At 44.2% G+C, this 27601-nt stretch overlaps 1 protein-coding gene and 1 long non-coding RNA gene across 2 annotated transcripts in view; one reads left to right on the forward strand and one right to left on the reverse strand.

The window, feature by feature from the left end:
- Window positions 1-27601, forward strand: part of ENPP6 (ectonucleotide pyrophosphatase/phosphodiesterase 6) — a 112381-nt gene that overhangs the window by 72545 nt on the left and 12235 nt on the right. The window contains exons 3-6 of the mRNA XM_038560433.1: window positions 6532-6643; window positions 15345-15486; window positions 16222-16401; window positions 19161-19298. Of these exons, the coding sequence (XP_038416361.1) occupies window positions 6532-6643; window positions 15345-15486; window positions 16222-16401; window positions 19161-19298 (572 nt within the window). The remainder of the gene's footprint in view (window positions 1-6531; window positions 6644-15344; window positions 15487-16221; window positions 16402-19160; window positions 19299-27601) is intronic.
- The window catches only part of LOC119869574, a 28860-nt gene continuing 25335 nt past the window's right edge, over window positions 24077-27601 (reverse strand). The window contains exon 3 of the long non-coding RNA XR_005371652.1: window positions 24077-25843. This is a non-coding gene — a long non-coding RNA (uncharacterized LOC119869574). The remainder of the gene's footprint in view (window positions 25844-27601) is intronic.

The raw sequence follows: 27601 nt of genomic DNA on the forward strand, positions 1-27601 counted from the left end.
CCATAAGCGTGTAAATCCTGTGCTATGTCATGAAGCAATGTGAGTATTTTGCCACGAGTTACAGACAAAAAGTTTTTTAAGCTCCTGCAGAGGAACTCTTCAGGCATGGCTTCTGGTTTCCAGCACTCATTTTTAAATTTCCATTTCTTATTAGCTGCCTTGATAAGAAATTTTATAGCAGTAATAAACTGCGGTAGGGATGGCAGCATTTCTGATTTGCTTCCGACCTAAATGAAAATGCATCCGGTGAAGTTCTGAAAAGTAGAATTTTCAGGGTAGTTAGTATCTAGCACGTCAGTGAAAGTTTCATTTCCTCTTTACATCAAGTTACATAAGGGTTTCCTTTTTCATTTATAAGGAGTTGTATTTATTTTTAGTTAGCTGTTATGATTAATTCCTAATTTTATTGCCTGTGGTCAGATAATATTGCATGGTGGTCTATAAAATTTCTGCTTTTTGGAAGTTACTGAGATTTTCTTTGTGGACCAGAATACGATCAAGTTTTTCTGTTAGGGTTGATAATATTGAGTATTCTATAATAATAAGATAAAATTTTCAATATCTATTGAATCCAGCTTATTGATACTAACATTAAAATCTTCTGTATATGGCTATATCTTATATATCATTTATTCTTTATTTTTTAAGCAGTCATTGAAATCTTCCACCAAGATTGCAATTTTGCACTTTATTTTCCTAAGACTACTGTGCATGTGTTGTGTATATTAATGGTATATAAACAATCATATCCATTCTCTTTTATTTTTATTTTTTATTGAGATAAAATTATATTAAAATTGTGTTCATTTCAGGTATCCAACAGAATAATTTTATACATATATATGGTGAAATGATTATCACAATAAGTCTAGTTAATGTCCGTCACCACACATAGTTACAAATTATTCTTTCTTTTTGATTTTATTTTATATTTATTTATTTATTTTTATTTTATTATTTTTAAATTTTTTTTACAAATTATTCTTTAAGAGGAGAACTTTTAAGTTATCTCCTCTTAACATACACAGCTTAATTGTTAATATGGATTTGTAGCTATTTTAGATTTTTGAGACTAACTTTCAGATGTTTTTTTGGTTTAGGGGGTGGGTTTTGTCCACTCATTTATATCAAACTTTTCTGTGTCATTTTATTTCAAGTGTAGATTTTTAAAGTAGTTTACAGTTGGATTTTGTTTGTCTCACCTTCACATTCTTTCAGAGTTTAATCCATTCACATTTATTTTGAAAGTAATATAGTTGGTTTTCTCTTGTATTATGTTTTCAATGTTAGTGCTTTCCTGGATATTTCCTTTTTAAATCTTCTTCACTTTTCATCTATTTTGATATTAGATTAATCTATATGCTTCTTTTTTATTCTTTTAGTGATTTGGAAGTTATGCATATACAAATTCCAATCTTAATATTCCAATCTTTGTCTATTGCAATCAGTGTCTAGAATGAAACAACATCCTTTTCCCATAACAACAATGAAATTGCTTTACTTTCCTTACATGGCACTCTCCTCCAATTTTTGTTGAAATAATTTGGAACTTTAGATCCAGATTATTATATTAAAAAATTTAAATATGCACTTCATTTTTCAATAAAATACTTTCACATAGCTACATTTCAATGTTTACTGCTATTTATTTTAAAACCTCATCTTCATTCTTGGATTCTTTTATTTTGACATATTTCTCAGAAAGCTTGAGTAGATTTTTATGGTATGGAAGGCATTTCTGTCCTCGTATGTCTGAAATTGCCAGATACCATTTTAAACTAATACTTAAAGTTTTGGAGTCTGATAAAACCAGATTCAAATGTCAACTCTTTCTTGCACTTGCCCTGTGACAATGGGGAAATCTCTTTAATTTTATAATTCAATTCCTTGTGTGTAAAATGGAGGCACTATTGGCATACAGGATTCATAAAGTTTATACCAATAAAGTGTATTAACACCGGTACATAGTAGCCAGTTGATAATCGATTGTTATTATTATTAATCTTTGAATAATACCATCATGATTCAACATCTTAATACAATGCTATGTATATTAAAGGTATTCGATCAAGTTATTATTTTAATTTTTGAGATATGATTTACATACAGTAAAATGGATAGGTCATAAGAGAATATTTTGGCGCATTTTCAAAATTGCATGCACCTCTGTAACCACCACCCAAACCAAGATAAAAATTTTTTCCATAGTCATTCCTTTCAGTCAACCATTCCCATCCCCAGAAGCAAATATTTTCTGATTTGTATTGTTATAGATTCATTTTGTCTATTCTCAGGCTTCATATAAATGGAATCACACCATAATATATTCTTCTGCATCTGCCTTTTTTTTTCATTGTAAGATGCCACACTCCCTGTGTGGCATGTATTAGTAGTTTACTGGTTTCTACTGTTGAGTAGTACTTCACAGAGTAAATATATCAAAAATTGTTTTTCCATTCTCCTATTTATGCATATTTGGGTTATTTCCAGTTTGAAGTTATTATAACAAAGGCTACTATGAACATTTTTGTACAAGTTTTTTTTGTGGACATATGTTTTCATTCCTCTTGTGTAAATACCTAGGGGGTAAAATTGCTGGTTCCTGGGTAATGTATATTCGACTTTATAGGAAACTGGCAAACAATTTTATAAAGTGGCTATATGATTTTGCTCTCTCATCAGAAAATTATAGAAGTTCTAGTTGCTTATCTTCACTACCATTCAATATTTTATAAATTCTATTTTGATGTATAACCATACTGACTGCTTATATTTATTGTTGCATGGTATAACTTTCTTCCATCTCTTTTTAACCAGTCAGTGTAATTATATTTTAAATTTTTTCTCTTTTAGATAGCATATATTTGGGTCTTAATTTTTTATGCAGTCTGACTATCTCTGCCTTTTAAATAAAGTGTTTAGTTCATTTACATTTGACGTAATTATTGGTATGGTTGGATTTAAGCCTACCATCTTTGTATTATTTTTAAATTTGTCTTAGCTGTTTTTATTCTTCTGTTGCTCATTTCCTGTTTTCTTTTCCATTAATTGAATACTTCTATAATTTTACTATATTTTTTCTATTGATTTCAGATTTTATTGAGTTTTTTCCTATGACTATGGATTACTCTAGCTCTACCAACATGCATCCTTAACTTTTTCATATTCTGCCCTGAAATAATATTACATTACTTCACAACAAAGTTAGAGTTTGTAAATTTTATAATGCCATTTGTCCACTTGTACATTCTTTATATTCTTATTGTCATCTATTTTACTTACACATATATTGTAAATCCCATAATATATTGTTTTAAATTTTGCTTTAAATGGTTAATAATCTCTTAAAGAAATTTCTTTTATGTTTACCCTTTCTGATCAACATTTGTGTCATCTGTGGATCTGATTCTTTTGAATATTCTCTTAATTATGAGGCATATTTTATTGCTTTTTAGTACATCTCATGATTTTTTTTCATCTCATGATTTCTTATTATATGCTGAATATTATGTGACAAAGAACAGTAGAGAATGTAGCAAATGATATTTTCTCTGAGAAAAGTTCACGCCTCTTCCTATATCAGTCCTTTATGGTGGAGGCTAAGTCAATCTAATCTGTAGTTAAGCTGGGTCTGGGGTTTTTTGAAGCTTTAGTTAAATTTATTTTGCCACTAATTTCAAATGTCATGAAGGAAGATAAGGATGATTCCTTTATCAACAGTGAAGGCCTTGGAATTTGTCCAATGGGGAATTCTCTGTTCTTTACATAGAAAATGTAAGCTGCCTACTTTTTGAATCACTGAGTTCTTTTTCTCTCCAGCATTGCTCTCAACTTTCTGCAGCTTGGAAGTTCCCTCTCTACCCTGATATTCTGTCCCTAGCCTTTGATGAGCTGTTGCCTTGTGCTCAGTAAATGGTTTGTGTACTTGGGGAAAATTTCTCTCAGTTCTTTTGTCCTACCCCTACCCTTCAGTACATGCTGCTATGGTTCTGGAATGAGTTAAAATTCATTGTAATTTTTAAGAATAAAAAATAAAAATTAAAAAATGGATCTACTTTGCCACATGTTCTATCTTTACTATAGAATTCTACATGTAACTATCAATAAAAAAGTTACTTGTATCCTCCTTCAACTTGAGGAAAGGGTAAATTTCTCAACTCTGAACTATATTGCTATGCCAGTGTTAAATCCAGATTCATTTTAATCCAATAAAAAGATTAAAAGAATATATAATTGATAATATTAACAAACGTAATTCTTGTTTATTATACAAAAATACTTATCATTTGATATTAAGGTGCAAGTATGAAAAAGTGTGCAGTTTCTTTGATCTGCCAAAACCATGATCAAAATTCCATTACTTGCAAACATAATACCTACATATCAGATATGCCAGAAGCAGATACCCCACCATGCTGTATAAGCCATTAAAGTTTTGAATGATAGGTGGTGTCTTATTTGCTTCTGAATGCTGACACTGAGCAGAGAGTAGATACAGAGAATGGCCTTCATGCATTGTTGAATAAACAGCTTTGCAAGAATAATAAACATTCACAAATAACCTCCAACAGATGAAACACAGATATCTAAAGTGCTATGACCAGTCAAGATCCCACTGGCATTTCTTACCAGAATGAGTCTTTTTCAAGAACTCATGGACAGGATTTACTCTTGGGTCATCTAGCCTAATCATCTTACTCAGCAAGCAAGCCTTGGAAGGGGAGCTACCTGCCTTCTATGCCTATATTAATTGTTCTAGATAGCCCTGGTTCTCCCAAGATACCAGGCAGAGAAATGGACTCTCCCATGGAACACTCGGATTTGCTATGGTATGCTGGAGTAAGGAATTCTTGGAGGCTGCCCCACCTTCTTATAAATGAACTGTAATGGACAAGCAGATATACCCAGGAGTGGAGTTCATGTGTTTCCTGACTGGGACAGTCCTTTCCCCGTCACTCCCAACTTGTCTACTTTATGTACCTCTACCTTGAGAAATCATTTTCCCTAGGCTTACAAGAATCCTATCTTATCTCTTGACGTCCCTTGTCCAGAACTTTATTTTGTGTTTAGTTCCCCACACTAACCTTGTTTCTCATCTCTGAACTTTTGCTTCTCCTACTCTCTTTGCTTGGAACATCCCTTGCTTCCTACCTCTATCCCCTGACACATTGGCCAAATGCAGTCTATAAGGCTAAGCCCAACCTAGGGATTCAAGAAAGGTTTCCAGGAAGAAATAATCCCTGAAGTAAATGTCCCTCATTTGACTTCCAATACCAGTAGGTTTTCACCTCACTTTAGACTTCACATATTACACTTTCTTCCCAAATGTCTCCTCCCATTAGACTAGACTCTGGGATGCTCCAGAGTAGAGACTCTTATATATTTTTGTTCTCACTATGTCCAAACACAGGGATTAGTTCATAGTAGGTGCCCAATAATATTAGCTAACTTAAATTAACACTTGCTCATCCCTCTGCTGCCCTATATTTTGATAGTAGGTTTGGGTGTCTTGTCCTCAGAGCAACTATTTCTACTTGTCTAGGTCTGAGGCAGAGAAGCTGAGGCCATAGCAGCTCCTAACATCTGAATGCATTTAATTCTTTTACTTCATTTTGGGGCACCTGGGTGGCTCAGTCAATTAGGCTTCTGACTTGATTTCAGCTCAGGTCATGACCTCAAGCTCATGGGATTGAGCCTCACGTCAGGGTCTGTGCTCAGCACATTTTGCTTGCCCCTCATCCTCTACTTTCCCCCCTGCTCACATGCTCTCTATCTCTACAATAAATAAATAAAATCTTTTTAAAAATTCTTTTACTTCATTTTGGGAGAGGCAAGGTCATGTCTCAGAATCCTTGCTTTAATTCAGTGATTTTTAGGATTGCTAATTTAGTGCAGTATTTCTAAGTTCAGTTAGATTACTGAAATATTCATTTTGTTGTTCCAGGATAAATCAGATACTATGTAATACCTGAATTTAGAGTAGATAAAGACACACTAAAAGACTTAGCAGTTATGAAAAATCCATGAGAAAAACATTTGATTGAGACCTTTCTGTGTATGGATTAATTTTGCTTCAAATTGGGAAAGACAAACATTAACCAATTTTTGCTAGTCCTTGTCATGGGATGCCAGTGTCACACAAGAACAACATTGTGAACTTCTGCTTCAGTTAAACAAAACTATGGTTAAAATGTGCCACCTGGGATCCCTGGGTGGCACAGCGGTTTGGTGCCTGCCTTTGGCCCAGGGCACGATCCTGGAGACCCAGGATCGAATCCCATGTCGGGCTCCCAGTGCATGGAGCCTGCTTCTCTCTCTGCCTGTGTCTCAGCCTCTCTCCTCTCTCTGTGTGACCATCATAAATAAATAAAAATTAAAAAAAAAATGTGCCACCTGGCAGCAAGAAGTTCTAGTTCATGAAAATGAACAAAGATTTTATTTTGACTAATGGTGTTTGCTTCCTGAAATAAGTTCAAAAACTTACCTTAATTATTGAAGAAAGTAACCATTTCCGATCTTTTTTCTTTTTAGGCTGTGAGGTTGAGATTCTTGGTGTCAGACCTACTTACTGCCTAGAATATAAAAACGTCCCAACGGATATCAATTTTGCCAATGCAGTCAGCGATGCTCTTGACTCCCTCAAGTAAGTGTCCCAAAGTTTTAGCCATGCCATTGTTCTCCATTGTTTCCAGGACCAATAGCAAATGCTAAAGTGAATTAAGAAGGCATGGTGCAGGTGGAATAATATCTCAGAGATGTGATGAATCTTTTGCATGATGACTGTTAACTGCTACCAGAGAATAATTGTGACTTAGTCATTTCAGGTAGGGGCACTCTTTGTAAATGTTGAATTGAGAGCAAGAACGTCCCCATGGTTTTGAGACTTTCTTCTTTATGTTGATGGACAATAGAGAAGCAATATGAATGTCAACATCTCTGTAATTAAGATTTTGTGAATGCTTGTATTTCAGAAAATGTTATTATTTGGCAAAAAAGTGAGGGGGATCTATGGTGAAGTCAATTGGAAAAAACTGCCTATCTACCCTCTTCTTGGTAAAGGATGAGACACATTAGCGTGTTAGAACATAGAACCTTTTCTTCCTCCCACGTAGAACAATGACACAGAATTTTAAGAATGCAGAAATCATTAATGTTGTCTTAAATAGTACATGAGAGTCTGTCAGAGAAACTGATCAACAGGGAAGGTCAGGCAAAAGCCTCAAGTCAATCTCAGAAGTCACCAGATGTGAAGTCAAGATGGGAGACCAGGTGAGGTCGACCTGAGTAATCAGCACCAAGAGGCTAAAGACGTTGGGGCTCTCACATTTCCAAGATGATGCTGGATTTGTAGTCACCTTGGCTGCCTCATGGGTCTCCTGGATGGGATCAAGGCAGACGTCCCATAGTAATCAGTGTGCAGACCAGGGAGGGACCAGTATTCCTCCCAGGAGAAAGAGCCTGCTTTCAATCTGGGCAGACTCCAAGGGCTGGCGTATTGTAGGCACTGTGTCCAACTCGCCAGCAGTAACCACATGAATTGGCTTGTAGCTAAGATTGCCCCAGATATAGGGTTCACCAATTATGAATCCCATTCCTGCCATCACCACCCCAAACATCACAGGGAACAGCAATCACCCCCACAGGACTGTACAAGGAGAAAACAATATCCCTCCCCTCTTCAGTTCTTAGAATAATTCCTCTTCCATGAGACCTACCAAGATGAGGGTTTGAGGAATAGGAAGGTTCAAGTTCTGACGGATTGGAGAGGAAATAGGTTTGGAATACTAAAAAATGGGGATGTAACAAACTTAAAAGTTTAGTTTTTTTTTTTTTCTGGAGGGAAGAGGGAAGGGATAGGGTCTGGAATGAACTTTAAATAAATATTATTAACTATTGAATAAATATTCTTCAACATATGGTTTGTAAATCATGTGTGTTATATGATCCTGCCTCTTACCTACTCTGCTTGCTTTTCCTTGCCCACAAGTGCTGGCAAACCACACACATGATGAACTGCAATATCGTGTTGCAAACTAGTTCGTGCAAAGCAGAGGAGCACTATGCACACAGCAGATGAGCAGAGCTAGAACTGAGGAATAGCTCTGTGTCTATACAATGCTGTTTGCAACATATCCAAAATGCTAGCCATCCCGACAGCCTGTTGCCATGTGAAATATGAATATTTAGAATATAGTTGTCATACAAATACTTCCAGATAACCCAACACTCTATTGGGGAGTGTAATCCTTTTTGCATTCATTTTGCCTTGACATCTGAATGCTTAATTACATCTGTAATTAAGATTTAGTGAATGCTTGTATTTCAGAAAATGTTATTATTTGGCAAAAAGTGAGGGGAATCTGTGGTGAAGTCAATTGGAAAAAACTGCCTATCTACCCTCTTCTTGGTAAAGGAATTACTGTATACAACCCAGTGATTCAACAGGTAGAGAGTCACTGTCATGAGAGGCTCAGGTTAACCTGGGCCTGCAGGCTGGCCCGTCCAAAATGACGTCCTTGTCCTAAGGCACATCAGATCGCCGGAGGAAGAAGTGCTGGGCTTTGTTTCCCAGAGAAGTTTCTATTCCTATTTCTCTGTTTCTCGAGAAGTTTTTGTTTTTCCATTTTCGAGCAACATGACAAAGCTAAAGGACATGAGGGAATAATATCTTTACCTTAGAGCTCAGCACTTAGAAAAGGGGAAGATGGTAGTGGGGGTGGTCGTGTGTTTATGTGTGTATCTTTGTGTGTGTGTGTATATGTGTGTGTGTTTAGCAAAGGCATTGGGCTCCCCTAGACAGAAAAGGCTACAAAGAATTGGCGTCCCAGGAAAGTGGCCCTGAGCTAGGCCTCTATCCGAAGTGATCAGGTGCTACCACGTTGCTCAATTGACACCATTTGCATTGCAGTCTCCATAAATGGCCCTGAGCTCCAGGGGGGTAGCATTCACATATCTACCATGTGAACAATGCTTCTGGAGTTGGGCAGCAAGAGCCTGGGCAGGATGGAGTCAGGTCAGTACAACTGTCTTGTGGGGTCTTCATACTGTCAAAGTTAACAGGGCCACCAGAAACAGCCCCCGTGAATAGTGGTTGGAAAGATGGAGATCCACCATCTCTAAAACTAGTCAGGGCTTAAAATTGGAGAGAGAGAAAAAAGAGAAAAAAGAGAAAGAAAAAAGAAAAAAGAGAAGAAATGTAATAGGCCAGATGATACTTATTGCCTGTGGAAGGCAATAGGCTCTCTTGCAAAGAAAAAGAAGGCACTTCCTTTAATGAACCTACCTATGCATTTTTTAATTTTTAATTTTTTAAATATATTTTTAAAAAGATTTTATTTATTTATTCATGAGAGAGAGAGAGAGGCAGAGACACAGGCAGAGGGAGGAGCAGGCTCATGCAGGGAGCCTGATGTAGGACTCGATCCCGGGTCTCCAGGATCACACCCTGGACTGAAGATGGCCCTAAACCGCTGAGCCACCGGGGCTGCCCAACCTATGCATTTTTAATTAAATAAGTAATTAAGTAATTTAGAGGGGGAAAGGCTAAGGGAGAAGGAGGGAGAGAATCTTAAGCAGGCTCCACACACACAGTGCAGAGCCCGACACAGGGCTTGATCTCACAACCCTGAGATCATGACACAAGCCGAAACCAAGAATCAGATACTGAACCTACTGAGCCAGGCAGACAGCCCTAACCTATGCATTTTTAGAACATGTCTCATTACCTTCTTACAAAGTAGAAAAAAGATGGACATTTGTGGGCCAACAGTTGCCCAGTCTGGAACAATCAAGGCCACTTTGCATGTAATAGCTTGTTCATGTAAGAATGTGACTCCAAGGAATTGTGAATTCTCCTGGTCCATGTGTTTAGGCAAAGATGTATTAATTATTTATCTTTCTATCAGACGCCTCCAAAAGAAGGAGCAAGTTTTAGACTCCATACCTTACCTCTTGTTTTCTGCTCAGATCTATCTCAAGTTTCTGTTTATAATTTGAAGAGTGCTTAGAGTTCACACAAATGTGCAAACACGAGCATGCAGGTGCATGTGTGTACACACTCACACACACATTTCTCCATATCAGTGCTACATATAGAGTGTCTTTGTCCACTCTGCTATTAGTCTGAGAGACAGAAGGGGGTACAGGATAGACATGCTTTTACAGAAGGCAGTTCAGGTTGACCGAGGGACAGCATTTCAGCAAAGGACCCAGCTCAGCCAAGAAGCTGCACCGTTCTGTGGGAAGGGCTAATCCAACTTCCATATTTGATCCGGGCTTTGCCATCCAGGGCTCATAAAGCTTTATTGACCCAACTCTTATTCACAGCTGATGCTACCTTAGCACTTAGACAGCCTCTAGCACAGAGGAAAGAAGGGGAAGAGAATTCATGTCTTCAACACCCATCTGCTAGCATTGTGTCAAAGGTGCTATTGCACTGACCTACTTTGCTCTTACACCTACCGAATTACACAGATGTCACTCTCCCCCTCTTTCAAAGAGGCCACCGACTCTCCCAGAGTTAAGTACCCTGCCTCAGGTCGCACACAACTAGTAGGTGGCAGAGCCGGAGCCCAGTTCTGAGTGAGAGGTGCCTGAACACTTCAGAGTCAACTTCACAGCTCTTCTGGTCTACACCCATACCTCGAAGGTGCCTTGAAACTGAATCAGATGGAGAGGATGTAGCGGATGGGTCCTTTGCAAGTCACCCCTGTGGGGCTGTGCTGGGACTGGGGCTCAGGAGGGCCTGAGGTTGAATGGTGGCCTTTGTGGTGTGCTTGCTGTTTGACGTGTTCAGCAGCACACAGCCCCGGTCATGGGGGCATTATGCACTATGCCACCACACAGGGGACAGCGAGGAAGCACCCCCCCACACACCACAATGGAAAGCAGTTTGTGATCACATCACTTAATCCATCCTTCTGGAAGTTCTGCGTGTAGGATCGTCATGCTTCGGCAGGCGGGAAAAGGGGCATGAGTAGCTCATCTGAGGTCATAGGGTGCAGGGGCAGCAGCCACGTGAGCGGTGACAGCCACATGCAGCCCTGCCTGCCTGGAGGGGCCAGGAGGCTACTCCAGCAGACTGCCTGATGCAGCCTCTCAGAAGGGTTGGTCAAATAACAACTGGGTCATGAGAGCAGAGGACACAGCTGCTGTCCATTGTTAAGGTCCAGGCTACAGAAAACAGCTCCCAAGGAATTCCTTTAGGATCCCAGAACCTCAGTGACTCCTGGTGCCTATAAAGGAGTGGATGGATGACGAGATGGTTCTTTCCACAGGCCACGGAGCAGCTGGCTCAAATGCCCTGGCCTTTGTCCATTTTCCCTGGGGACTCTGAGGGAAGGGGCTCAGTACAAAGGCAAAAGCCATCCAGGAGCATCTGGAAGGAAGAGTGAGATGGAAGGCATCTCCTTCCCTTTGCCCCCTTTTGCTGTGTGTCAAGCACATTACAAACATCAGCTCACTTAATACGCAGCGTAGCCCTCAGTGGAGGTTTTTCACATGACAAACTGAGGCTTCCAGATATTTCTGCTGTTCTTCTGAGACCTCCAGGTCTCCAGTATAGCGAGATTCACATCTTTGAACCCAGATCTGTCTAATTCCAGTGCCCTATCAAAGTATAATTTTCAAAATTAAGCTTCTGTCATGTACTCAATACATAGGTACATGAGAATTATGCCAAAGTTCAAATTACTTTATTGCTGAGGGAATCGGGGGATGACCAGGCTGGCTAAGTGGAGAATATGAGAAACACACCTGCGAAGGAAAAAAATGATGCAGGATGATGGCATACGATTATCGTGCGATGCAGAAATGCTTCAAGACTTAGAGGACAACCAGACCATCATCTTTGGGACTGCTTTCTCCATCAGGCAAAAATAGCCTTCATCTGACTCGTTTCCTACAGGTTCACAGCTAGGTTTACACAGCCCGGGCTCGAGCTGGTCATAAAGTCTGGTGACCCGTAAGCAAGTGTATTAGACACTGCTCTTGTAGGACACAGAAATGACAGGCAGCTGTTTGTTGGGCCTGATTTCTAAGTGTTGGATCACTTTTCTTAACAGTTGATAACTTCAACCATCCCTTTGAATTGCCCCCCATTTCTCTCTCCCTAAGTCTTCTCTTTCCAACTCACTTCAGCAAGGAAAATGTATGTGAGGTTATGGACTTTTACACTGAAAAGAGACCTGGACAGTGTCCTAAGATGATGGGGGACCTAAGATGATGGGGGACCTGGGTATCTCTGAAACCCTAGGGCTGGGGGTTCCTTGCAGCTCTTAAGTACTGGCCCACAGCCACATGTCCTTTTGGCTCAGTTCCTGGACCCCTAAAGCTATAAATTATAAATGGCCAACAACAGGTCTGCAGGCATTTCCACCCATCGCTCCTCACCCAACCGCCCCATTACAAATGAGCTGACCTGTGATGGAGACCAGATCCATGTGGAAAACAGCTGGCGACCACGAATCTGTCTGCTAAACTCTAAGCAGGCGAGAGCTCTCAGACCTTGAAGACTCGCGTTCCTAATAAATCGATGAAACTCCAACCTAGAAGTCTTTTCCAAAAGTATGTGCATAAATCCCTGAATCGCCAGCATCCCAAATCCAGTGTTCCTCTCACCTGGGGTTGACAGCTCCTTGAAAGAAAGCCGTCGGGTAAATCTGTGATACTGGCTTCTTGATCGCACAGGGATCTGTGAACATGGTGAAGAACCTGAAAGAAACCAGCCGAGTGGCTGCCTACAGTGCAGTGACCTACAAGCATTGCCTTGAGTTTTAATGCATCAGTCAACCCTTTGGTGAAGTTTTCGTCCCGCGCAAGCCCTACCCAGAAACGTGCACTCTTGAACACAGGATATGCTGCGTGAATCTGCACACCTGGGAAGCTACAGATGCAAGTGCATAAAGCAGCTAAAGGCTGAGACTTATCTGAGGGAATGATTTTATGGAAGGTTCCATTATGTTCATTAGTTTATCAGTGTAATGAACATGGGCCTCAAAAAAGTTTAGGGATGTGTACGAAAATGTCATTACCTAGTGAGAACTTTCACCCACCACCCACAGGCTTGTGGGACCCTGGAGTGACTTTTTGTCCTCTGCTGTCTATAGATGGATTAGTCATTCACATATTAGTGAGGATGAATAATGATAATATCACTTGTGAGAAACACCTAATCCAGTCTCCACTGTGGAGGAGGGTGGTTAATGGTATTTGTTAGCGAAGGGCCTGTTTTGTTCTAAAAAAGAGAAAACACTTGACTAGCAATTTTGCTTAACTTGAAACCAATGTGCTTTCGAAACTATAAAAGAAATGCCCTTTAGGGTGCACAGAAGAACATCACAGCATCATTAAAGGGCAAGCCCTCTTGGCAAGTATGACCATAAAGAAGGAAGATTCCAGGCTTCGGGATATCTTCTGAAAACTGTTCCCCAGTGTAGTCAATGGAGGAGATTCGGACTTTCAAAAGCCAAGGCTCGTAGAAATGTTCTCAGCTTGGAGATTCATGACGTCAGGTATAGGTATGTCTCTGTGAGGCCTTGAGTAAGTCCTAGAATCCTTTCTGATCTGTTTCCCCATCTGCAAAATGTACAAATGCTTTTCTTAGGGACCCTTTTCATGGTGGTTCCGGTATTCTGCATTCCAGGCATGCCCAACCCCCAGGCATGGAGCATTATCCGTCAAGAAGGGTGAGATTCTTAACAGAGAATAAGGACCATTCCCACCAGAAGGTTAAGCAAAATGCTGCCCCGTTGGTGTGGGCCATGGAGGTCTTTCTTAGTGGTTGTGGTCAGGGTTTTGGAGTCAGCCCACTGTGGGCTTGAGTCCTGGCTCCATCTCTCGACAACTGTGTGGTGCGGACAACCATATTGAGCTCTCTGTTCAGTGTGTTCCTATCTTATAGGGTTGCTGTGAAGATTAAATAATGAATGAAAAACCTTCAATATCATGCTTGACCCGGTGTCATTTATTGAGCACTCTTAGTATACTTTCAACTGACCGTCATAGAGCTCCTGCTGTATGCCAAATACAAAAAGCTACAGCTGAGCTACAGTGGAGGGTGAATGGCCATCCTCCGAAAGAACTTCAGGGTTTAGAGGAGGGGACGGAACCTCAACAGGCCACTACAGCTCAGAGTGAAAGAGCATTACTTCGTGGAAGGGGCAACATCTCCCCCTGAGACCTGGAGGATGAGGAGGGGCTGGTTTTAGCTCTAGTCATGCAAACCCCACTCTCTGAACGACGGAGAGGAGATTTTCTCCTCCTCCATGGATTGCAAGACACGAGGCACAGCAGGCTCTGAGGACACACATTCTTTTTTTTTTTTTTTAAGATTTTATTTATTTATTCATGAGAGACACAGAGAGAGGCAGAGACACAGGCAGAGAGAGGACCAGGCTCCATGCAGGGGAACCCAGGACCCCAGGATCACGACCTGAGCCAAAAGCAGACACTCAACAGCCGAGCCACCCAGGCACCCTGAGGACACATAGTCTTTTATTGCTCATGTTCCAAGTGTTGGGCAGCCACATCAGGAGACACCATGCCATCTCATTTGTGTATGTGTGCATTTAAAATATAGCTGTTCAAGAGAAATAAGGCAAGGCAGCAAGAGTATTATTAGCCCTTGTAAAGTCCAAACAAAAGAATTAGCTTGAATCTCTTTTGCATTGCTTCACCTTCTGACCCTTACTGCTCTCATCATTAGCATCGTCATCATGATGATCATTGTTCCCTTCTGGGGCTTTGGGAGCAGTTGTGGGGAGAGCTTGAGCTGGGGAGGGAGGGAGGGAGGGAGGGACGGGGGCAAGCACTGTGCGAAGGACGGAGGTGCATTCCCCGGCACTGGCCTCCCCTCCCCGACACTGGCCTCCCCTCCCCGACGCCTTAGGCCTCACTCCAGTCCAGATCACTAGTTCCTGAGCATTCTTAACCCAGTGTCAAGGGCTCGGGTGGTTAGTACTCTGCCGTTGTCACTATTATCAGCACCGTGGCCGAGAAAGACAGATCTTCCAGAACCAGGGTCTCCCTGGGCCGCGTGGAAGTGTGGTCACTGTTAGGATTGACTCCGTCCACACTGGAGCTGGCCCTTCATGGAATAAACGTCCTCATAGAGTAAGTGTCTCTTAATAATAGTGTCTATTAATAAGTGCCACATGCATGAGTGGGGCCCTCGGGGCCGGGCTGTCTCCACGCAGTTGTCCTGTGTCCGTTTTAAGGCGGCAGCTTTGCCTGGCCCGCGGGCCAGGGGTCTGGGGGCGCCGGGGCCTCCACAGAGGACCGCTGAGTGAGGGGGAGAGAGCCGGCGAGGCCTCCCTCGACTTGGTCTCTCCACCTGCTCCTTCCAGGAGCGGCCGGGCCGACCTGGCGGCCGTATACCACGAGCGCATCGATGTGGAAGGCCACCACTACGGCCCCTCCTCGCCTCAGAGGAAGGACGCCCTGAGGGCCGTGGACACCGTCCTGAAGTACATGACCAAGTGGATCCAGGTAATTAAAAGCAAAGCCCACCAGGCTGCTCTTCCCTCTCGTGACTTCCTTCCCGTTTCCCTGACTGCCACACCCCCCAACACCTTCCTTCTTGCTGTCCTTAGCTGGCCAGGCCAGCGGCGGGCTGCCATGGGCCTGGTTTCTTCACGCAAGGCCTCTTCAGACACCAAGGGATCCCCTTGTTTTACAGGCAGGCCAGCAGGGTTGAAATGGCCAGATCTGCATTACTGCCTGGCCTAGCTGGCGAGATGGCCCAGGTCTTCACCAAACAACTTCAGTAAGTCTGCTAACCAGGCTCAAGTGGGCATGCAAACCAGACCTGGGTTCTGTGCCTGGTGCTGGATGACTCCAGATAGCGTAAAACCTCCCTGGCCTTTGTTTTCCAATCTGTAAAATGGGTACGTGACAGTTCCCATATCACCACACAAGTTTGCAGAAAGAGCTGAAGCAAATGAAAATCAAGAAAGTGGCTGGAAAGGCTAAATAAAGCCCAGGAGGGGCGATTTCTGGCTCTACCAGAAAGCGGAGCGTGCTTTCACATTGCCCTCCTCAAAGTGCTTCTGCGGTGATTTTGAACTGGTCTCATCAGGGCAGAAAAGTAGACGATTCAGTCTAGGATTGAGAAAGGATCCTTTCCCCTATAACTTAACGGTTGACAACACTTCTTTACGAGACTTTCCAGAGTAAGCACGTCTTGGTCCGGGCGCCGTCCTGATGACCTCTGTCCTCCCACAGGAGCGGGAGCTGCAGGACCACCTCAATGTCATCATCTTCTCAGATCACGGAATGACTGACATTTTCTGGATGGACAAAGTGATCGAGCTGACCCAGTACATCAGCCTGAGTGACCTGCAGCAAGTGAAGGACCGAGGACCTGTTGTGAGCCTCTGGCCAGCCCCTGGGAAACACTCTGAGGCAAGAAGCACCATGATGGGGGGAAGGGGGAAAGGGGGTGAAGAAGGGAGCTGACCTTGGCCCTGTGGCTTTAGTGCCGGCCAGGAGCTGGGCCTCTGGGGGCAGATGGCCTACTTTGCCGCTCACTTGACCTCTGCCAAGTTGCTCATCCTCCTGTGTCTGTCTTCTCTTCTCTGAAACGGGCATGATGGTATCTACTGCATGGATGTTAGTGGAAATTAAATGGAGATAAAGGATGTGCGGTGCTTGGCATGTAGAGCTCTTAGCCCTTTGGTAGGGCTATTTTATTTTATTATTGGCCCAAACGCGGCAATTCTCAGGCAAAACTAGGGGGGACATCGGATGCGTACAGAGAATGCTCTTTCTCCGGAACAAAGCTGCCCTTCTGATCTGTTCCCATCAGGGAACTGGAGATAGAAAGTGATGAATGAACAAAGGCTGAGGCCACATGTGCCATGGGTCAGCTCCTTATCTAAGGAGCCATGCTGCTTGGGTGCAGATCCCACCCTGATCACAGACTCGGAACTCATAGCTCCCTGACCCGGCCCCTTGCTTCTCTTGGGTCCATGCAGGGGGCGATGCCATCATAGCCACCCTCCTGGGCTGCTAGAGAGCACACAGAAGCGAGCACACACATGGGCCCACCTCAAGGATGACCTACATGCCACTTATTACAATGATCACCATCGACGGGGGGCATCCCCAAGAGAATGCTCCCTATATCACTGCCTTCCAGGAACTCAGCACCCTGAGATGGCTAGACTTCTATTTACTCTTCTCTCCAAACCATAATTATCTGTAACACTTGGTAAATCATGATGAGAAAATGAGGAAGGAGCAGGGCCTTTGGCCAGCTGCTTTGCCCCATGTTGCCTCATCATGTTCCAGGGTAAGCTTTGGGGCTCCTGCCCACTCCCAGAGAGAACTTCATGCTCCAGACCAGGACATGAGTCTCTTCCTTGGGAGAGGCTCAGACAGCTGCCAGTGGAGGGGCCAACCACAGGGTGCCAAGAATAGGCCTAGGGTGGGCCTGGCGCCTCCATCTATCCTCATGGCAGCAATGTGGTTGACAATGGATGCTTGTTGGTATTGATGGACACTGCGTGCAGGAGGAGGGGGTCCTCTCCACTGGTCCTTTTAGCCCCTCCTGTCCACTCCCATATAAAAGTCTAAGATCTGTCTGTTTGGAGATTGAGAGACACAGTTGCCAACAATGTCACTCCTCCCCAGTCTTGCCCCATTTCCTGGGGACGCTCCTTTTTCTCAAGTTCCATGGTCAGGAAGCGGAGGTGAAATTCTTCAGTTCGGAGCCAGGAGGAATACTCTACACATTGGCAGGTCCCACAGAAAATGGCTTCTTGCAAAGAAGTTCTGTTTTCTTGGCAAGGAAGACCATCTGTATCTCCGACTTGGCGCTCAGGGACGTGCCGCCTCCAGAATGCTTGAGCATCAGCAGCTTACGAGCTGGGAAGAGCTTCTTTCAGCGCGAGGTTCAAGCCAGGCAGTTGCCTGAAGCAGTTGGTGGATTATTCAAGAGTGGGGGCTGTGTTTGGGTGACAGTTTGTCATGTGAGGGACACAACAGTTTGTGAGACCTGGTATGTGTCATCAGATTTTTCACGTATCCAAAATCTTTCTGCAAATGCATCCTACTTTCCTTTAGAACTATGGGAATCATAACTCATGGGGTCGTCAGAAACTCTCTATTAAACAGCCTGAAGGCTAATTATTCTCCAGATTTGAGTTGAAAAACTCAATTTTAGATTCAGTTCTACCCAGGAATATGTGCCTGATTTGGCGAAGGGCCAACAAGTCAACATCAGCCAGTTGATTTTAATGTCAGCCATAAATATTTAAGCTGCCGCTAAATATTGAAAATCTGTGCGGAGTTTACACCCTCATCATGAAGATAGTGTAATGAATGGCAGACAACGACTAGTACTTTTAAGACTCGGGTATAGGTAAGACGGGCTCTAGGTCAAGTCAAAGAACAAACCCTCTTCTTTGATCTTAGTGGTATTTAACATCAGGCGGACCTATTCCTCATTTGCCTTTTAATTTTACTATAGTGTTTTTGACATAGATAAGCTTTTGTAATCTTGTCTATTAACTACTGAGTAGATGAATTATTATAAAATATTGTAAAGTAAAAAGGGGCACCTCTGTTCAGTAGCTATCTAAGAGGTTGGAAGCTACTCTCTTAAATTATAAGTTACCATCTCCATAATTCTCCTTATAGTTTTACCATATATGTTCTTTAGTTTTATAGTTATTTGAACTTCACATAATAATAATAATCATCCTGTCTGTATTCTCCCGCAACTTGCTTTGTTTTGTTTTCTCAAACTGAGGTCCCGGAGATCCGTAGCTCTGTAATTGGTCCATCTTCGTTGCTGTGTAGTATCCCACCCCAGAACCACACAGGTTATTTTTTCCTTCCACTGCTGCTGGGCTGTTCCAGGCTGCAGTATAGATCCCTCTATGCCTCCTGGTGCACCAATGTGAAGGGCTCTCGCTAGATTCCTAGGGGCTAACTTGTTAGGTCATGGGGTATGTGGATCTTCAGCCCCCAGAGATGAAGCCACCTTGTTCTCTGAGACATATGGAAGGTTCTCATGTTTATGGAGTCAAACCTATCAGGTGTTTCGCTAACTTTCTCTCTTTGGTCTGTAAAGTTCTCCCTCTCCTCCGAGTCCAACAAATATTCACATATAGTTAAGAAAGAGAAGGCAAAACCGATCACTTTTGTTCTCTTCGCAGGTGTACAACAAATTGAGAACAGTGGAACACATGACTGTCTACGAGAAAGAAGCCATACCAAGCAGGTTCTATTACAAGAAAGGGAAATTTGTCTCTCCTTTGACTTTAGTGGCTGATGAAGGATGGTTCATAACTGAGGTAATCATAAAATTATGACAAATATGTTCATTAGACCAATTCTATCAAACAGCCCAGGATAAATAATTATTTGGCTTTTGCCCTTAAAAGATTTTGTTTTCACTTAGGTATCCTCCGTTGCATTCCTTCCACTTTTAGAGACTCAAAAGACGTGGTCAGGTGACTCTGTAGACACAAACCGTAGACCTTAGACTTCATGGCTCCACCGTCTCTATATTTTAACAAACTGCCCTTAACTCAATTACCCAGGCTTACAATGTAACCTATTCAGTTTAAAGTGGAACAATTACTGTGAACCAAAGCAATCGCTCTAGGGCAGTGAAAATCAAGGAGAGGCTCAGCTCTGCTTTCACCTTTTAGAGAAATGTTTGGCAAACGCAACTCCAGAGATCCAGGTTCCCCAGTTAGCCAACTTGGTTTTACAGAGGAGATCATCTTGCGTTTGAGGTCCAAACCCTCATTGCCTCGCACACACGAATGACTCCAGCAGCTCCTGCCTGCTGGCCTGGACTGCAGGCTCCCGGGGCTGGGCTCTTGGATCCACTTTTCTGATCCCCGGCCAGCATAGGAGGGCCGGCCTTCAGGGGACCCGTGGTCAAGGCCTGTCTAGAATATGTTTGTGGAGAGGACACGGGTTATCATAGATGTGAGTTTGCAAGGAGCTTGCAGACAGACCAGAGAATGGCAGGTGTTGAGACATGGGGGTCTTTGATTGATGCCAATGAGGTCTAAGGCCTAGGGCTCACATGATTCCCAGAGAGAGGGCAGGTGATCAACAGAAATACAGATCAGACAGCTGAGTGGAAGTCTAGGGACCTAGGTGTGGAAAAATGGGAGTTCCCTGACATGAAATCCGGGCCTTGAGGGGGACTGAGTCATTCCTGTGTGCTCTCAAAGAGGGGCATCTGGTCACTCAGGATACAGAACAGACCCGGTCAGAGCTGTCAGCCTGCACAGTCCTGAGGCCAAGCGGGGCCCATCTTATCTTTGGACTTTGGCTTCCACACTGTGTGACTGTAAGTTTCCAAGAAGGTCCTTCTGCCTCCACATGCTTCTTTCTTCACTTTATCACACTGTTTGGGGTTTGCCTGGAGTGAGATTATTCCAGGCTCACAGCGTTTTCATATACAGTGATTTGCTCACAGCTTCCTTTGAACACATGTGCAGTCGACCGACTGTGTCACCTGGGTAGGTGCTATATGACTTTATTCCCTAAAGCCAACTTTCCCCAAGTCATTCAGAAGGGTTTACGTTTTAAAACTTTTTCAGTTCAGGAAATTCTGGTGGAATTACTGTGAGTTTTTCAAAGTGAAGAGATGATGAGGGTCAGTCTAGTTACCTGTCACTCATTTCTTAGCATGATGATGTGCATCTAGTGTTTCCTTTCTCATATTTAGCTGAAATCGAGTGTACTGAGAAGCTGGTTCATGGTGGGGAGGGCGAGTGAGGTGATTTGGAGTAATTTATGGGAAAGTAGTCTTGGGTGGGAAGAGTGCCAAAGCCAGAGACACTGCACAACTAATGAGGTGCCATCTCCATTCCAGTGGGAGGAGCCCTGAACCCTCCGGTAGGGTAGGGTGGGGACCAGGAAAGCTGCTCTAGCTCTGAGTGCTTTCTGCAAGGTAAGCATCTTGGCAGCAACACATCCAGCAAGGAGATGCAAGGTGCTCCACTGAGTGATTAAAGCACAGTGATGGGGCCCTGGGGGTATCAGCAAGATACTCTCGGTTGTAAGTCATACACCACTTGAATAAATGTGCCCTAAGTAGTAAAGGTTTATTAGCTCACATAACTAGAAGTCTGGAGATAGACAGTTCCTGGGTTGGTTCATCCAGCTGCTCAATCATATCAATCACATCAGGCTCCCCAGTCAGCTCTTTTGCAGTTCTTTTGGCTTTCCCCTCAGGGTCACAAGATGACTGCTGCAGCCCCAACCATCACACCCCTTCAGGTCACCCCAAAGCAGAAAGGAAGGGGTGTGGCTTCTTCTTGTTTGTCTCCTGCTTTTATTAGGGAGCAAATATACCCCAGAATCAAGAGGCAGATATGGGTTTTATGGGACTCTGACAATTATGAAATTTGGTGGGGTCTCTCTTAAAGAAAAGAATATGGAATTACAAATATAAAATTAGGTATAAGGACTCAGGAGAAACCCCGGAGAATGAGAAGCCCTGATGCTTAAGATTCTTTAACTGCACTGTTAATCTGCTTCTGCCCCCACCTCGCTAGCCAGCCTCCCCTTAGGTTTCATCTAGAAACAGCAGCGTGGCTAGAAAATTCCTGCCTTGAGTCCGCTTTGGTCCTAAGACCTAGCACTATGCTGCAGTGTGGAACTGGGGTGCCAGAGTCACAAGACAAATGTGAAACAGAGGCTGGGGAATGAGGCACACAGGGCCCCTGGAACTTAGATCACGAAGGTGAGGAGGTGATGGGAGAATGGGGACAGAGGTGCTGGCGAGCGGGGGGTGGCCCACTCACAAAGCCGAGTGATGGGGCCTCGTCACCTCCTCCCCGACCTCCCAACACCCCCCCCCACACACACACCGAGGGTCCAAGGACCTGCTCTCCTGCAGGAAGCCTGCTGAATTATGTGTCTTCCGAGAGCCAGCCACGTGCTGATTGCACACCATATTATAAACTACCTTATACCATGTTGCTTTTGTGTGTCTCACGTGATGACACAACACACAGACACACATTTGTGTGACCCAGAACGAAGTCAGTGAGTTAACAGGGGCTACCCAGGTAACTGTATGGCTTAAGAAGCAGGGCAGAAGCCACTGGAACAGAAAGGAAGAATGCCTAGCGATTGACAATTACTTGAAAAGGTTTTAAAAATATATAATTATTTCCAAAAAAAAAAGGAAATTTGGGGTGATTTTTTTGAATATTTGAAGCAGGAAGTGTTTTGTTTTGGTTTGGTTTGCTTTTCAACAAAGAAACCAGAAGGAAGAGAAATAGGATGTAAAAAAAACAAGATTCTGAAAAGATTAGCATTGACCCACTAAATATCGGGGCCGTCAACATTATCTCGTTCCGCTTTAATTATTAATGACAGGTGCTATCAAACTAATCTTCATTAATTATGCCTGGTTCATTAGAAACTTTGCAATGACTCGTCCCCCACAGTGTCAAGGACAGGAACATAAAGTCATTTTACCTTCTGCAGGTAATCAATCCATCAAGAAAAATTTCTTCTTAAGATTTTGGTCAACAAAAACAGTCACAATCAAGTCCCTCCCTCCACCCCACTCCCTGCCCAGGTTACCATTTCTGTCCCTCTCAGTGACTGTGCATCGAGGACATTGTCAGCCCTGAAGGTAACACACCACAACGTGACATGGAACACAAATGTGCTTCTGAGCTTCCTAGCAGCCAGTTCAAAGAGGGAAGCCCAATCGATGACATTACTGTCATGTAGAGTGTCTATAACATAAAAACACAAGTGTTTTTCTGAAAAATCATGGTTGTCCCTGAGTCCTGAGAGACATTAGATGTCTTTCATTTTTTTTATTTTATTAGATGTCTTTCAGCTACTCTTTTTTGTACCTTAGTTTCCCAGACTGAATGAATGTCTTTATTCTTTTACTCCTGTCCTTAAATTCCGTGGACTTTTTTTTTTTTTTTCAAGACTCACAGGTCAAAATGATCATTTCTGATTCTACCTTGATATGGCTTTGGATATGATCTCTTTGTCTTCTGGAAAATCCTAAAAACAAGAGTTCATTTCTTTCCTGTTGCCTTGGTCTTTTTTCTTTTATATCTTCCTGTCGTTGATTATACTTACTTGACTGCAGAAAATGGAAAACTCCGTTCTGCATCTTTGTTCCTGCTCAGGGCTGGGCTGGAAGTCCTTCACATGGTGAAAGAACGCTGTGTTTGGCTCTGTGGCCTCCACAGCAGTGCACAGTGCATGTGAGGATGTTTCTGTGCACGACTGCACTTTGCGTCTGCAGCAGGGCCAACTTCTCAACCCTGAAAGCAATCTCTGTGGGTCTGGGTTTGGATAGCAGAGGAGTCTTTTTTTTTTTTTTTTTAATTAAAAAAATTTTTTTTTCTGATTTAGACATGATTAGAAAAATGGCTGAGTCAGGACAGATTGGTGCTGGTTGAGGCCAAGAAAATAGACTCCCTCTCCCCTTCCTTCCTCTCTATGGCCTCCATTCTGCAACATGCAAGATTTGGCTTCCTTGGCAACAATGTCATTCCCACATAAACTCCAACTTTTTGCTACCAATTTAAGTTTTGCAGACTCTAAGGCAGCTGCTCTACTGGGAAGGCTTAATTGAGTTCATTTTTTTTAATGGTCACTTAGAGAGCTGTCACTGAAAAAGATAAAGACAGGGAAGCAGATTGAATCTGTCACCTGGAATTGCACAATTACCCAGTGTGACTGCTGTTGCTGTCACAGAAAAGCTAGCTCCCTGGCCAGTGGCTCCCCACAGTTTGCTTCTGCTCCTGCACTCTATAGTATATGGACAGGGCAGCAATCCGAGGTGCTCGTATTCCTAGAGGACCGACTAAACACGAAGAGTGGAAAAATCCAAGCCACCTACCTAGGTGGAGCCCTGGCCTATCACACCTGCTGGGCTCCTTTCTTCAAGGGCTGCTTAACTGATGCCCCCACCCCCTCTGTCTCCCTAAGACCTGGTCACTGTCCTCTGGAAACCTCTTTGCTTGCACTTGCCAGGCGTCAAAGGCCACACCGTTTCTGAGCCACCCCTGACTCCCCACTCCTGAGGTTTCACTCACCCATGCCCTACACTCATAGCTCCCCCAGGGGCACCTTCAATGAGGTTGGCCGTGGGGTCACCCCAATGCGGGGGGTCCAAGGACCCTCAGGAGGGAGGCCCGGGGATGCTACGTGTCCTTGGCATATGGATAGTCAGGAACAACACAGGAAATGGCAAAGTGGGGGAAATGCTGAGGGTAGTTTCTGCCAAACTCAAGTGCATCCTTCCATCCTCCACCTCCATCTACATGCGGCTCCCCCCAACCCCACCCAGAAGCCAGGGTCTTCTGCAAACTTTTGTGGGCAGAAATGGTGCAAAGTGAAGAAGCAGTTATCATTAATTCATCTGAAAAAATTTTTGAGCATCCCCAGACCCAGAAAGCCACCTCTCTTAGGCTTTTCGGATACCTTAGGTCACATCTTGCTGTGGACACACAAAATAAATCAAACTGAAGCACAGATGCTCACAGACACAGCTCAGAGCTCTGGTGGCTTCATGCTAAATGTGGTTTCCAGGGAAGGAGCTGGTCGGTGCCACTCCCCTGCTCAGGGCCCCGCTGCTTCTACAAAAAACCAAGGCCAAGCACCATTTTTTTTTTCCTTTTCTTCCATAAAAGCGAAAATCCTCCTTGGATTTCTTTCAGTTAGCTACTGATGTAGTAGGTCTTTTGCAAAACCAAAGTGGTGTAACTCGAACTTTTAAAAAGTGGGGGATACCTGTACCCAAAACAATCCGTGGGCTCCAGTAACCTCATGCAGAACCCCTGGGGTGCCCTCTCCTTTTCAGCTACCACCTGTCCTTGGGCCCAGCTCAAACACCATCCCTCCCTTGAAACACCAGCTCTCCCCATTTCCTCCATCCTGGAATTCTCCTGAAAGCCAGAATCCCTTCCTCTCATGCTACTGCGTTTGTTCATCTGTTCTTTAACTCTTCCTTCCTGGGGGGGGAGGCTCCTTGCAGGCAGCCCTGTGGCATCTCCGCCTTCTTTTTCCTTGTGGAACCTGATACGTGGCAGAGGCTCAGTACCTGAATTAGTAAACAAATTAGCAAGTATCAAGACAGTTGATTCTGGGTTACTTTTCAACAGGCTGTTGTTCACCTTGCAGGTTTGTCAATCAGTGACCAAGTACACAGAGGTAAGTTGAGTCAGGAAAGCCTTTCTTTGGGGCTCATTACTGGCAGCCCGAGAAGAGATTTCAATAGGGAGGAGGTGTTCAAACCAAGCGATGGCAGGTCTCCTAGCTCCAGCTGGGGGCCAGGAGTGTGGGGGAGGCCAGCTCTCACCAGCCCCCTTGCCCCCCTACCCCTGCTTCAGGGGGCCTCCCTGGAGCCTCCCCTACACGGTGTCCCCCCTCACACCACTGTGCTCAGAAAGGTAGGATAGGGCCCCAGCCTGGTGAAGGATCGTGAAACATGGTGGTGGTTCTTGATCTTCTGGACTCCTGTCTGAGTGGAGGGAAACGCAGCTAAGCCAGGCCCAGGCTTCTAAGGGAGGCCAATATTTGTCTCCAGGGGAAAGATTTATTTTGAAAACTGGCAAAGGATATGAAATGCCAGGCTCAATTCTAAGGCCTGTGGTTGAATGGCAGTTAGGCCTGGACCCAAAATATTTGGAGAAATAAAGACAGTCTGGAAAACGTGGCTTCTGAGTTTTAGTGGCAGCTAGAGTGGTGTTGTCCAGGCCCAACTAATTGAGCCTCAGGAAGTCGGATGTGGAGGGCTGGAAGCTGCTTACTTTCTGGGGGTGATTAGGGTCTTCTGGGAGCACACACACCCCCTCCTCACCCTTGGCACACTTCAGGAAACGTGATCCTGGGGAGAAAGAAAAAAAAGGAGCCCAATGCACACAGTGCTCTCCAACCGTTCACTGTACTCCAAGGAATTCTGTTTCTCTTGAGCCTGGCTGGTTTTGCTCTCTGACATTTTCTATTCAAAGGGATTAGTCTGTGTGTGGCAAGAGGGCTTTTTGGGGTCTTACCAGGGCCTGAGGCCTGAGTATGTGGGTTCTGTTTTAGGAAAGCAGCCTCCCAAGACACGGAAGGAGACACCGTTAGGGAGACGTCTCGTTGCACTGGGGTGTTCCCGACCACCACTACCATGGGGTTCCGAGGAGTCACGCCAACAGGAAGCCACTCGGGATAGCAATGGGGGAAGTCTAAGAAGCAGGGGTTTGTAATAGGAACCGTTGCTCAGACTTAACCCTATCAGCGAAACCACCAGAGCCAGCCAAATTGTCATCACTGCCATAAGAGTTTGAACTGAAGCCACCCCTGACTTGGACGTTACTGGGTGCCTCTTTCAGCCTGAGGTCATGTCAGAGGCTTATATTGTATTTTCTAGGACCTGGGAGGTTCCTCTTATAACTGTGTCCTAGGAGAATAAAGTAGATTTAATTTAGATAGGTGTTCACATTTTATTTATTTTAATCTTACCAGATTTCACTTGTGTTCCCCAGAGCCCTGGAGATTTGGCGAGATGCCTCACCAAGAGAGGGAAGGGGCAAACCTGGGTGCCTGGCCCCACTTCCCGGGAAGAATTGTACTTATAGCAGTTGAAAAGAGGGGTGATGGTCAAAAAGTTTAACACCCAGTACCCCACAGGCACTGGCCAACGAGACTGGATGAGCCAGTGAGCCCCCCTGCTATGGGGAGCCCCTGCTGTGGGAAATAGTCCTCTGTGAGCCAACTGCACGACTGATTCTGTGTCCCCCCAAGGCCCTGAATTCTTTCAGGGTCTCAGGGCCTGAGACACAGACTTGGACCCAGCATGGTAATCCAGGATAAATAAGAAGTGTCCTTAGAAAAGGACCGATAATTGAACACAGCCCATGATGTAGGTACCGGGTGAATGGTTGCCAGGGGTCTCCCAGCATCCTCATCAGCTGGGGATAGATCATTAAACAGAGAGATTCCCTGCCTCACCCTCACCAACTGAATGCAAATACCCAAAAGTAGGGCCCAGGAAAAGCTCAGGGCAGTCTCTGCATAGCGCGGCTTGGGATCCAGCAGTGTAGACAGTGAGCGCTCCAGGTTTCAAGGCAGGGGTGCCCACCATGGCCTCCAGTGGGGGGAGACTGGACAGGAAGTCCAACAGAGCAAGAGGAACCAGACAAGGCCCTCAACAGCTCCGCTGGCCGGGGAGGAGATCCCAGAGGGCAGCTTTCCACATCCACATGAAGGGATTTCGCGGTGCATGGCCCGAGCTGGAGCCCAGATGTTGTCCTGGCAGCTGGAGGCCCTCCTGTCTCCTCAGGAGTAGTTTTCTCTGTGGGCTTAGCAACCACTTTCTTATGTACACTGAGGGGAAATTTCCTCGTGTGGAGCTACTTCTGGTTCCTTCCTGTTAGAAATGATGAATTAGTTTAGTGGCTCATCAAAGGAAGGTGCCAGGATTGCTTTCTTCTTGTGTCTAGAGGAGGGGTCCGGGACAGCTCTGAATGAATTACACTTGCTGGAGATTTTATTTAAATTTCCAAGATAGTCTTCACTGCAGAATGGCCAACATGACCTGGTTGGTGTAGGACTGTCCTGGTTTCAGAACTGGAAGCTTCGTGTCCCTAGCAGCCCCTTG

Source organism: Canis lupus, chromosome 16 (assembly GCF_011100685.1).
Source record: "Canis lupus familiaris isolate Mischka breed German Shepherd chromosome 16, alternate assembly UU_Cfam_GSD_1.0, whole genome shotgun sequence".
NCBI lineage: Eukaryota > Metazoa > Chordata > Mammalia > Carnivora > Canidae > Canis > Canis lupus.